This window comes from Mesoplodon densirostris, chromosome 6, assembly GCF_025265405.1.
Source record: "Mesoplodon densirostris isolate mMesDen1 chromosome 6, mMesDen1 primary haplotype, whole genome shotgun sequence".
NCBI classification, from domain to species: Eukaryota; Metazoa; Chordata; class Mammalia; order Artiodactyla; family Ziphiidae; genus Mesoplodon; species Mesoplodon densirostris.
Window position 1 is genome coordinate 34,365,376 of NC_082666.1, and position 13,606 is coordinate 34,378,981.

Genomic DNA, 13,606 nt, shown 5'->3' on the forward strand with positions numbered 1-13,606 from the left:
CTCTACTATTCCTCTTTTATTGCCTTCTTTTGTGGTAAGCAATTATTTTTTTTAGTATACTATTTTATTTCCCCTAAAATTTGCGTTATTTAGTAGTTGCTGTTTATCTTAACCTTATCATACCTTTAATTTATCACGAGTTATTTCAAGTTAGTATTGACTTACTTCCAGTAAAATATCTATAGGAACTTCATATCAGTTTAGTTACATTTCCCAGTCCTCTTCTTCATGCTACTGTTATACATACATAACTTATCTACATATACTATAAACTCTACAATACAGTGTTATAATTTTTCTTTAAATAGGCACATGTTGTCCAAACAAACTGAAGGAGAGGGAAGAATATAACTTTTATATATACTTATATATTTACCAAGTGCTCTTCATTTCTCCCTTTGGATAGAGTTATTTCTAGAGTAATTTCTCTTCAGTCTGAGGGAACTCCTTTAGCATTTCTTATAGTGCAGGTCTCTTTATTAACAAATTCTCAGTTTCACTTTATCTAGAAACATTTTTATCTTGCCTTTACTTTTAAAGAATAGTTTCACTGATTATAAAATCCTTAGTTGACCACTTCTTTTTTCCCCAAGACTTTGAATATGTCATTCCAATGCCTCCTCGGATTCACTGTTTATTATGAGAATTAACTCATTGTTTTGTTGTTCTCCAGTGTGTGATGTGTAATTTTTCTCTTGCTTCCTTCAAGATTCTTTCTCTGTTTGGCTTTTAGTAGCTTGACTATGATGTTTCTAGGTGTGATTTTTTGTTTCTGTGTATTTATTCTACTCAAAGTTTGTCAGGCTTCGTGGATCTGTTAATGTTTTTCATGAAACTTGGGAAGTTTTTGACCATTATTTCTTCAAGTATTTTTCAACTTTTTTTTTCTTCTCACTTTCTCAGATGCCAATTACGTGTCTGTTAGGTTCTAACAGAAACGTTGATATTGTCCCACAGATCTCTGAGGCTCCAATATTTTTTAAATTTTTGTTCTTCAGATTGTATGCTTCTACTGATCTTTCTTCAAATTCACTAGTTTCCTTTTTCTGGATTGCAAATCTGCTGTTGAGCCTATCTAGTGATTTTTCATTTGTTACTGTTGTTTTCAGTTTCAGTTCAGTCTAGGATTTCTATTTGGTTCTGTTTTATAGTCTCCATTTCTCTGTTGAGTCTGCATTTGCTTACTCATTATTAGCATACTTTCCTTTAATTCTTTGAACATATTTACAATAGCAGCTTTGAATTCTTTGTCTGCTAAATCCAACATGTGGACCACTTAAGTGTCTAATTCTTTGGGGTTTTTTCCCCTTGAGTCACATTTTTCTGTTTCTTTGTATGCCTAGTAATTTTTGGTTAAAAATTGGATGTAAAAAAATGAGTTGCAAGGACTTCCCTGGTGGTACAGTGGTTAAGACTCCATGCTCCCAATGCAGGGGACCCAGGTTCTATCCCTGGTCAGGGGACTAGATCTCACATGCATGCCGCAACTAAGAGTTCACATGCCACAACTAAGGAGCCCACTGGCTGCAACAAAGGAGCTCACCTGCTACATCTAAGGAGCCCATATGCCACAACTAAGAAGCACGCCTGCTGCAACTAAGACATGGTGCAGTCAAATAAATAAATGAAATACATTTTTTTTTAAATGTGTTGTAGGGCTTCCCTGGTGGCGCAGTGGTTGAGAGTCCGCCTGCCGATGCAGGGGACGCGGGTTCGGGCCCCGATCCCGGAAGATCCCACGTGCCGCGGAGCGGCTGGGCCCGCGAGCCATGGCCGCGGACCCTGTGTGTCCGGAGCCTGTGCTCCGCAACGGGAGAGGCCACAGCAGTGAGAGGCCCGCGTACAGCAAAAAAAAAAAAAAAAAAAAAAATGTGTTGTAGCAACTCTGGATTCTGTTTTGTACCTCTGAGAGCTGTTATTTTGTTTCAGTAAGCAAATAACTTATCTGTAATCAAACTGCAAAGTCTGTCTTCCCTGTCAGTAATGTCTCTGCTCAATGTCTTTTATTTTTTGAAAAGCCTAAGGGTTTCCCCTAGATCTGAATAGCTTAACAGACAGCAAATAATTTTGGCAGAAGTTATGCTCAGACACTTCACACTAGGAAGCTTCATCCTCTGCAGCCTGAGATGTGTGAGAGTTGAGAAATACAATCAAAGGCACAACAAATTTGCAAATCTCCCAGGCTTTCAATATTCACAGGACTCCTTGAGGTCTCACATATACCAGTCTAGAATGTGTGATTTATTAATCTCAGCCCTTCTATGGCTCTCTTGCTTCCAGAATCTCCCCCTTTAATTCACAGCTTCTCTGTTGCCAGCCCCAAACCAAATCCACCACCTCCCATAAGAAAAGCTGCAGGTTTTTGCTGCTCATGCCAGGCAGATGAGGATAGGTAACTCCAAGCAAGCAAGCCCCAAACTACGTGTTTTTTCCAGATGTGGTAGCAGTTTTTCTTGAGCAAATACTCAAGTTATTGCCTAACTGGTCATTTTCCAAAGCCCTGATATGGTGTTTATAGTCATTTTTATACCATTTTATCCTTGCTTTAGGTAGAAAGGAATTACCTGACATCCTCACCCTGCTATTACCCCAAGATATATCAGGAAAATGGAGGCAAAAAGGATTTTCTGACAGACTGGATGTGGATATAAGAGAAATAAAGTAGTCAAGAATGACCCTGAGGCTTTTCACCTGAGCGAGCAGAATGAAGCTGTCACTTACCAAAATGGGAAGACTGTGAGAAGAACAGACAAGCAAGGGAGGTCTGGAATTCAGTTTTGACATGTTACATCTGAGATGTCTATTAGACATTCAAATGGATACTGTCGTGGTGTCTTAGAGAATTATCCTTTTATTGGTTGGGAGAATGAACTAGATAACCAGTAAATTTCCTTCAAAAGCTCAGTTTTTGCATGAGTCCTAGACCACAATGAAGTGGTTCAGTAATATTTGTTATGAAAGTTCAGGGAAGCAAAAGCTCACTGAAGCATGGGATGAAAAAGAAAAAGAACTTGAAAGATGAACAATTGAGATGGGCAGGTAAGAAGACCCTACTCAAAAGGATGAAGAAGGGAGAGTGGAATAGAAGAGAGAGGAAAAAGAGAAAAAAGGAAAACGGAAGACCATACTGGTGAAAGGTTTCTCTAAGAACTAGGAACTCGTGCAGTGGCAGGTTTAGGTGAAATATGACAAAAACAAAGATAGGTCTCTAAACAAGGCTGTCAAGTCTAAATAAGTGACTATACACGATTAAAATCCAAAGAACAGATAAAAACTGCACTGAAACTGAAACAGGTACACAGAGAGCAGGTTGATAAGATTAGGGCATACTGAGGCTAAGAATGACTCAGAATAGGACTTGCAAGTAGAAAGTCAAATAGCAGGAAACAGTGTAATCCTTTAGTAAATTGCTGCATATTAGATTATCTACTGATAACAGGTACTACCACATCTCTACAGCACTACCGGAAAATTTTTCATATCCATGATTTCACGTAAGCTTCACAATTCCTGGAAAACATATAAAAATCTGGGATGCAGAGTTGAGTAGAGTCAATATAAGGATTTAAATAGATTATAAAAGTTTTTTAAATAGTCCGTAAGAGACATCACTATAGAGAAAATTTTAGTTGCACTTTGGAGAGTGATTTTCTTTGATGAAAGAGGGGTGATATGGACTAAATTTCTGTATCCTCCCGAAATTCATATGTTGAAATCCTAACATCCAATGTAAGGTAGGGCCTTTGGGAAGTAATCAGGTCATGAGGGTGGAGCTCTCATGATAGGATTAGTGCCCTTATAAGAAGAGACACAAGTTCTTTCTCCCCACCATGTGAGGACACAAGGAGAAAACAGCCATCTATAAACCAGGAAGAGGACCTTTACCAAGAACTTGACCATGCTGGCACCTTCATCTGGGACTTCCAGCCTCCAGAACTGTGAGAAATGTCAGTTGTTTGAGGCACTCAGTCTATGGTTTTCTGTTACAGCAGTGCAAACTAAAAAGGGGGAGAGGAAATGCAAGCTGGAAAGATCTGGAAAGCAAGAAATATCCTAATGGTAAATCAGGAGAAAAACCAATGAGACATGAAGGAAAGGAATTGAATTCTGATCTAGGAAACAGGATCTACACTAGAAGTAATGAGACCAGATCATAGTTCTCCTATTGACAGAAGAAGCCACTTTTTCCTCAGTATCTTAATTTTTCATCTGCATTTACCTCAGAGGATTTTTATGAAATAAAAATGCACATTAAAAAATATATTAGGCAAATTCATGGCAAAACTAGTAATACAAAAATCATAAATACTTTAACTGTTATACATACTTATAAGCAAAGTAATATTTCCCATGCCTGCATCTGCTAGCTTCTTACCTACATGACAAATTCTAACAATTAAGAGTTTATTAATGATAACAGTATTGTTGTACTCTACCTTTGCAGTCAGGAGTAGGGCTAAAAGAAGGGTTCCTATCACTAACAAAAATATGATGAAAATGCTAATTATTTTGTCTAACATCTTCTCCAGCCAGATGATCATCTGCACAGAAACGAAAAAGAGAATTAGTTATCTTTCAAACACAACTTAATAAAAACACATATGTATTCAAACATCATGAAGACAAGATATTCAGCATTGCAAAGCAAACTATGGCATAATGATTAAAGCAGGGAAAGCTATAAACCACTTTAGAAAGTTAAGTAACAATATTAATTACCATTGTTGTTTATAGAAAGTTTATTATTGTCATACCTAAGAAAAGGCAGTCAGTTTGAATGTAAACTGTATCTATGCTTGGATTCTCACACTGTGGTATATTTACCTTTAAAATTATAATTTACAATCTGATAAATATTCTAAAGAAATAAAAATGACAATCCATTAGTGACCTCAAATCTCATGAAATTTTACTGTCAATTAGCAAATATAGATGACTTTAGAAAAAGTATGACTCTTACAGTACAGGTATGTCCTAAATTATACAGATAAAATAGGAGCAATTTAAAATGGGAATTACATTCAAACTATTTTTTCCCTTTAATGTCACTAGAGTTATAAAAGCAGTAAGAATAAAATCTAATGTTAAGGTAATAATAAATACTAATTTCAGAATAATAGTTACCCTGGGGGCAAAACGCTTAGGAAGTGGATGCACAAGCAGGGAGGGGTACACAATAGGCTTCAATTGTATAGATAATATTTTGTCATGCTGGAAGATAGGCATGTGGGTGCTCTTCTTATCTTTTTATATTTGAAATATTTCATAATAAAATACTTTTAAAAATCTGATATTCCACTTGATATTTCTATTCTTTTTAAAACATAAGCTTTATGACAAATTGTAATTGACTGTAAATAAAGAATAATCATTAAAGTAATGGTTATTCCTTAATCAATAATTTAAATTATGCTTTCCCTAAATGCTACTTGATGTTCTATTTTGAGTATAACTTCTCTCATCTTTCACAATCACAAATAATCTTACATTTATAAAAATTTTTGTTTTGAGATTATATAATTCTGATAGATTTCTAGAATTCCTGCCATGCAAAGCTACCATTTAACATTTCAAAAATACAATCAGACTGATGACTGAAATACCACATTGCAACCCTCAACTCCAACATGAGCAGTGCTGAATAAGTTACTCTTAATTTAAATATGAATTATGTTCTCCAAACAGTGAGTTAAACATCCAAGAGCAAAAAAATGGTGGTTAAAACAACATGCCTTGGGCCTCCCTGGTGGCGCAGTGGTTGAGAGTCCGCCTGCCGATGCAGGGGACACGGGTTCGTGCCCCGGTCCGGGAAGATCCCACATGCCGCGGAGCGGCTGGGCCCGTGAGCCATGTCCGCTGAGCCTGCACGTCTGGAGCCTGTGCTCCGTAACGGGAGAGGCCACAGCAGTGAGAGGCCCGCATACCACAAAAATAAATAAATAAATAAATAAATAAATAAAATTTAAAAAATAAAAATAAAAAAAAAAACAACATGCCTTCTAAAACATTTATTTTCCACTCAGTGATTGTAAGCTTGCATCTCCTTATCTTTCATGAAGTACACTGTCATTAAGAGATCAATGCTACAGTGAACTCAAAGATAAAAAGTGCATCTTTTATCTTGGCAATTACAGCTTCAAACGGAAGAGTTAATTTTCAGTGCATGCTACCAAAGCATCAAAGACAATGCAGAGATTAAAAAAAGTAATAACAGGTTTCTAAGATATGGAAGGTCAGAGGTCATATTTTGAATGTAAGTTCTAAAACCAATGAAACAGAAAAGTTTCACAATCAGAAACTAACTCTACATCTAGTTCTTGATACAGTTCCCTGAGGAAAGAGCTAGTGTTGTATTACTCTTCTTTGTATCTCCAAAACCTAACAGTGCACGGCATGTGTTAAAAGCTCAGTTAATACATATCTAACTAGGCAAGATAAATAAAATAATTTCAGAATTAAGACCGGATTTGTATTCACAAGTTATGATTTCTGAAAATAACTCAGGAGCCTCAATTTTTTTTTAGAAAAGTCATATCCTGAAATATGTCAACATAAATGCTATTTTATTTGGAAAGTCTGAATATCTAAATTTATGTCTGGGTATTTTTAACATATAAAATGTGGAATATTCACAAACACGTTACGTACAACAACATTACAAAAGTCAAACTTTGTTTTTAAGCCAGGGTAGAATTTTCCTATCACAAGCCTATAACCTAAGGCTTGGAATAAGAGGCACCTAAATAAAGATTTATTTTCAAGAGATAATACTGAAGGTTAGATGTTTCATTTAAAACTTAAAATACAGGCAGACCTTGTTTTACTTTCCTCATTTCCAATTTACTGTGCTTTGCAGATAATGTGTTGTTTTTTTTAACAAAGTGAAGGTTTGTGGCAACCCTACATCGAGCAAGTCTATTGGCACCATTTTTTCCAAAATCATGTGCTTATTTTGTGTCTCTGTATCACATTTTGGTAATTCACCCAATATTTCAAACTTTAATTATTATGGTATTTGCCATGGTGATTTGTGATCAATGATCTTTGATGTTACTACTACAACTCACTGAAGGCTTAGATGATAGCTAGCATTTTTTAGCAATAAAGTATTTTTAATTAAAGTTTACAGCTTTTTAGACATAATGCTACTACACACTTAATAGACTACAGTATAGTGTAAACAAATTTTATATGCACTGGGAACCCAAACAAAATCATGTGACTTGCTTTATTTGCAATATTCGCTTTACTGGGATAGTCTGGAATGTAACCCGCAATATCTCTGAGGTGTGCCTGTAAATCAAGTCATTTAAGGTGTTCAGTACAGGGCTTCCCTGGTGGCACAGTGGTTGAGAGTCCGCCTGCCGATGCAGGGGATACGGGTTCGTGCCCCAGTCCGGGAAGATCCCACATGCCGCAGAGCGGCTGGGCCCGTGAGCCATGGCCGCTGAGCCTGCGCGTCCGGAGCCTGTGCTCCACAACGGGAGAGGCCACAACAGTGAGAGGCCCGCATACCGCAAAAAAAAAAAAAAAAAAAGAGAGATGTTCAATACGTAAGCAAAAAAGTTGGGGCGGTGGGGGTTCTATTCACATTACAGCCAGCTAAGATATAGGTGAGAAAACATGATGAAAGCGAAAGAGAGCACAAAGAGTGGGAAAAAGAGACAGGAAAGACTTAAAAATGTAAAGAACTAAGGACCAATCGAGAGGAAACAAAATGGATAGAAAACTTATGGAGGAAAAGAACCCCCTGAAAGAGTGAATGGAACAAGACTCATAAGGAAACAGCAACTGATAGACACAGAAAGAGAAACATGGTCAGAGGAAGCAAGGGGGAAGGGGAAGAGGAAGGAGGAGAGAATTCGTAAAGAAATGCCAGTGGCGCCGTCCCATGAGGCTCATCCTGTTCTGTGGTCCACTTTGGGCAAAGGGAATCACACCACCTGTCAAACCCTGCCCTGCTCGTGGAAATTGCACAGTCGTCTACTAACTTTCCCAGCCTTCCACACCAAGAGAAATTATTTCAGATTTTAAACTTTATTTTCTAAAAGTGGAAGGGGAGTAATTTTAAAACAACATTCTTAATGTTTCAAGTATAAATGAAGGGCAAGCATTTTTTTTAATGTAGCAATGTCAGTAAATTTATAGTTATACCAAATGACACTCTGAAACTGACTGGCCCTGTTGATCAAACTATGAAGGAAGTGTCATTCCACTACTGAGTTTTCTATTTCGTTATTCTGGACCTGGAGGTTTTTATTTTGCTTTGTTTTTTTTAACCAAATTCTAGTAGTCTTAGTGCAAATAATAAATACTAAGAAATAAAACAATTAAGGCTTAAGATACAGTTACATTTCAATTAATCATAGACGTGTCTCTCACCCTCACTTCTCTTGAATTACTCTCTAATTCACTCCACTTGAACTTGGAATACCAATACGCAATGCTGCAAATTTTCTGACCTTGGATGAAATGTAACAAAACAGACCTCAACTTATTTACGTGCTTTCCTCAGAACTTAAAGCAGTTACTCCTACTCTACATCAATGCTTTACCTACACTACATGGAATCACCAAAGAAAAGGAAAAAGTTACCTGATCTCTTAGGAATCTTTTAAAACTAACTCACAACTAGTCAGCTATGAACTAGGTAACCTAACTCATTTAGTCACCAAAGGTTACATCAGATTGAACCTAATGACTTTATTTTTTTTCTAAAGTCTTTATTGAATTTGTTACAATATTGCTTCTGGTTTATCTTTTGGTTTTTTGGCCATGAGGCATGTGGGATCTCAGCTCCCCAACCAGGGATCAAACCCACACCCCCTGCATTGGAAGGCAAAGTCTCAACCACTGGACCGCCAGGGAAGTCCCTGAACCTAATGACTTTAAATCTTTCTCTCATCTCTAGAGGACAATTTCATTTCAATATACACAAACAGGGGAAATATATAAAATCACCTACTTTAATCAAAGTAAGAAAATGTAACGTATATTTGCAGCACATCATTTGCCAAGGATTGAACTCATTTATTCATACCAGTTTTTTAGAGAGTGGAGGTATACACAGCCATTTGTGTATGTGTATGTGTGTTTGTGTGTGTGTAGTGGTGGTAGTATGTGTGTGTATTTATTTATTTCACACACTGCTTATTTTCAATCCAACGTTTAAAAGCGTAAGCATTGTCAAGAGTCTCCCCTTTCTTGTTTCAACAGAAAGAATGAAACCCTAATCTTTACACCCAAGAGTCACATTTTGATCTATTTCCAAGAGGTACCACATCTTTCTTAAGGCCTGCTATATTTTCACTGAAGATTTTTAAGGTCTTATTGTGCTTAAAGACAATACACATGAATGATGCCATCTTTTGCTATCTGCCCTAGGGATCCGATGATATTAAGTCAGAACTGCTGTATGTGGACAATATATCAGAGATACAGCACCCCTAATATATCTGCATTAGCCTTTATTGAAGTTATGGAAAATTCCATGCTGATCATGTGAGGCATTGACCACAGATACCTCACACTTTGGGAAATACATAAAATTAGATATCATAGGCCATGACTACTATCTTTTTTAAGATAAAAATAAAATTTTGGAATACTAGTTATTAAAAAGGACAACATATAACATTACCAGCCAGGAGAATCAGACAAGTATTTCACAAATTTATATATTTTTTAAATTATTGTGTTACTTATAGAAAAAGTAGCCATAATGAGTTCTCTTTCCTTTTTAGTAACTTCTGCGTAATGTGCTCTCACACAACAAAGGAGATTAGAGTATCAGACTGGGTCACATTATAGAGCTAAAAAGGAATGGAAATCACAGTGGACAAAAGGACTACAAGACAGAACTTACACACAGTTGGGCAAGGAGATATCATCCACATCCTAAGTTTTTAGCAAATTGTACTGTGACAATATTAATGCTTCATGACCTTCCATAGCTTATAATTAGAACTTTAAAAACAAAAACTTAGTTTGACATATGGACAGAAACAGGGTGAGAACGGAGATTTGGGGGGAAGTTACAGAATTCAATAGTAAAAACCAAAATCCAGGTGTTTGTTTACCTTCTTATTCAGCCAGTGCCAGAGCTTGAGGATAGGGGGTAAGGTGAGAGAGAGAAGATAAGAACAGTGGCATATCATTAGAGAATACAGTAACAGCATGAAAAGGAAAGAAAAGAAAATCACTGAGAGCATGAGGAGGAAATGATCTCAGACAAAGGAAAAACTGGAAAAAAAAATTGTAATGCATTAACAAAGTTTTTAAATCAAGTGAATGTAGTAGTCCTTTAAGATACACGATTGAAATGATGATAACCACAAGCTTTGTTGGCAATTCAATAATTAAAAATACATAAAAATAACTTGAATGCTTATAGGCTTGAACTTTCACACCAAAGTCCAAAGATCAAAGTGATAATTAAGATTTTTCACATATCATGCACCAAAAGGATTTTCAGTCCCTGTATAAACTAATTTATGTTCATATACTACATTTTTCATTGAACTTTGTAGTTATAGCTTTATAATACTACTTATTTCACATTTCCTAGAGTAAAACATTTCGGTGCTCATTTGGAACAGTGAACACCTGACGAAAAAGCAGACATATCTAAGATTCTGATCAGATTTGGTGCATTTCCTTCCATTTCCAATTTTTTAGGCACACATTTTTCTACCATATATAATATCCTTTTTTCATATCAACATTATGTCATTTACACCTCACAATATTTAGCACTATAATAACTCATGCTGATTAGTGGATACATAATCTAAAAATCAATAAACGTAAGATTTAAGGCATTATTAGTGACATAAAAAGCATAAAAACTAAGACGCATAATTTCATCAGAGTAACTGTAAATGTTCTTTGCAGAGCTTTCCCTAAAGTACACCCAATATATGTTTAGACACATACTTAAAACAACCTCCTGTATATGGATCATTTCAAAAACACTGGTCCAATCAATAGAAATTAAACAGAAAAATAGATTTATTCCCCAAAGCAGGAACCCACATATATTATTATACTACACAGAACATAATTTTGACATCAATTATAATTAAATATTCAGTTTGAGACAGCCATTTATTCTGGTATGTATTACATATAACAGAAAATGCTAGTTTTATTCATTTTACTGTCTCTCTTCCTTAAGAAGGACAGATTGACATATAAATTAGAATAAAAATGAAAAATTTTAGGGCTTCCCTGGTGGTGCAGTGGTTGAGAGTCTGCCTGCTAGTGCAAGGGCACAGGTTCGAGCCCTGGTCTGGGAGGATCCCACATGCCGCGGAGCGACTAGGCCCGTGAGCCACAGCTGCTGAGCCTGCGCGTCTGGAGCCTGTGCTCCGCAACGAGGGGGGCCGCGATGGTGAGAGGCCCGCGCATCGCGATGAAGAGTGGCCCCTGCTTGCCACAACTAGAGAAAGCCCTCGCACAGAAACGAAGACCCAACACAGCAAAATAAATTAATTAATTAAATTAATAAACTCCTACCCCCAACATCTTCTTTAAAAAAAAAAAAAATTTTTTTTACAAGGCTACTCCATAACAAATACTTTTTGACACCCCTGGAACTTCAACTGACACAACTGTAGAGTTTTCCTAAATGAAGGGTTCCAAATACAAGCTCATGGGAACACTGAGAAGGGGATTCAGTTTCTATCCCATCCGATAGTGCTAAGACAAAGGAATTAATTGAAGTAAGAGTTACCCTCTTTAAACAGTTTGAAGTGATAAATCTGCTCTAATAAGATAAAGCTTCACCTTAATCAGGGAGATGTGATAAATTTGTTGGAATTTGTGAGAAGTTTTAGATTCTTTCTTATTTAAAAAATTGAAAAAAAAATAAGAACACAATAGGCAAATTACAAAAGAAAAATATAAACAGCCAATAAGCAAATAAAAGGATGGTCAACCTAATTTTTATTTTTAAAATTTTCAAATTAAAACAACACTGAGATACTTCCTTTTACAAAACAAAAATGGACTTTTTGTTACACTATAACATCCAGTATTGGCAAGAGCTCAAGGAAGTGGGCATTCTCACATGTTGCAGTGGTGGGAATTAAAACTGGCAAACTTTCTGGAAGACCATCAGGCAATATGTAAGAAAATGTATCCCCTGCATCTCCTTCGACTTCCTCCCCACTCACATGAGCTCCAGTTACCATTCTCATCTATATCTACATTTGTTTCAACTAACTGTTTCTCAACCATAAGTCATGGATGGACCTGTTAAAGGAAGCAGTCACTAGCCCTGTGATGAAGTCCAGGTTGCACAGCGTGGCACATAAAAAAGCCTTCGTGATCCAGTCTCACCTGACCCTCCAGCCTTGCCTCCCACTAATTACCATTTCACATATCCCAGCCATTGCCATTTTCCTGGTGTTCCCTAAGAACTCATGCTATGGGAGTCTCTGTGCCCTTGCACTGCTCCATCCACCTGCTCTTCTTGCCATGTCTACCTAATAAACTCCTGCTTGTGCTTCAAAATTTGCTCTGGCATCACCTCTGCTGCAAAACCTCCCCTCTCCCACCGCTCTCCGACAGTGAGTCCTTTCTTGCTCAGTACTACCAATGTATCCTGTACACACGTCTCCTCCCCAAATTACAACAGCAGCTTAACACTTATATAGAGCTTACTGTGTACCAGATCCTGATCTAAGAATTGTACATATATTAACTCATTTAACACTCACAACCATTCTATGAGGTATACCTGCTATTATACTCATTGCATTGGTAAGAAAACCAAGGCACAGAAAGGTTAAGAAACTCATCCAAGGTCACATAGCTAATAAGTAGAACAGGGATCTGAATCCAGAGTTTGAATTCAGAGCCTATGCTCTTAACCACTAAGCCTCTGAATCTAATTCGGCCTCTAAATTTTAAGGGATTTCTATCTCCCCACTAAACACAGCTTCTGTACCTAGTTTTCCAGGATTCATCTGATTTTCCCTAAGACTTAGCGTAATAGCTGACACATGAGAATTTTCCCAAAAATATTCACTGAACTGAGCCACCACCTGGCCATATAATTTTAGGCAAGTCACTTAACCCCTCTAGATTTCAATTTGGTCCTTATAAAATGAGAGAGTTGAACTAGGTGCTCCTTGTCTCCCATTTTTAAGATGTAAAAATACAAACACAATACTTACTGAAACTAAATCTATCCCATCCTTATATAAACCATAATTCTAAACTTTAAATTTCATCATAGAATTAGACACTAAATGTGCTATCCACAAATAAAAACATAAATACCAGTATACCATAAAATGGAATATTTTAGACAATGAAATACATAAACCCCATTAAAATAGCTCAAGTTCTTAAAATACAATACCTTGCTATCAACTTTTAACAAGAATTTTCCAAGCCCGATGATTGGCCATGGTGCCAGGGCTTCCTGCCGCTCCTTCAGGAAGTGCTCTATAACCTGCCACCACATGGAGCAGCGCTTCTCCAGGAAGTTCACAACGCCAAAGTGAATAACGAGCTTTTTGAGTATCCATACTATACGGAAGATGAGAAATACACAGATAAAAAAGATAGAGATTACAAGGTTTTAACATGAATAGGT

General features: G+C 36.7%; 1 protein-coding gene across 1 annotated transcript in view; it reads right to left on the reverse strand.

Moving 5' to 3' along the window:
• The window catches only part of TMEM245 (transmembrane protein 245), a 109,508-nt gene that overhangs the window by 60,494 nt on the left and 35,408 nt on the right, over positions 1-13,606 (reverse strand). The window contains exons 6-7 of the mRNA XM_060101450.1: positions 13,370-13,539; positions 4,437-4,541 (exon numbers count right to left, since the gene is read on the reverse strand). Coding sequence (XP_059957433.1) covers positions 4,437-4,541; positions 13,370-13,539 — 275 coding nt within the window. The remainder of the gene's footprint in view (positions 1-4,436; positions 4,542-13,369; positions 13,540-13,606) is intronic.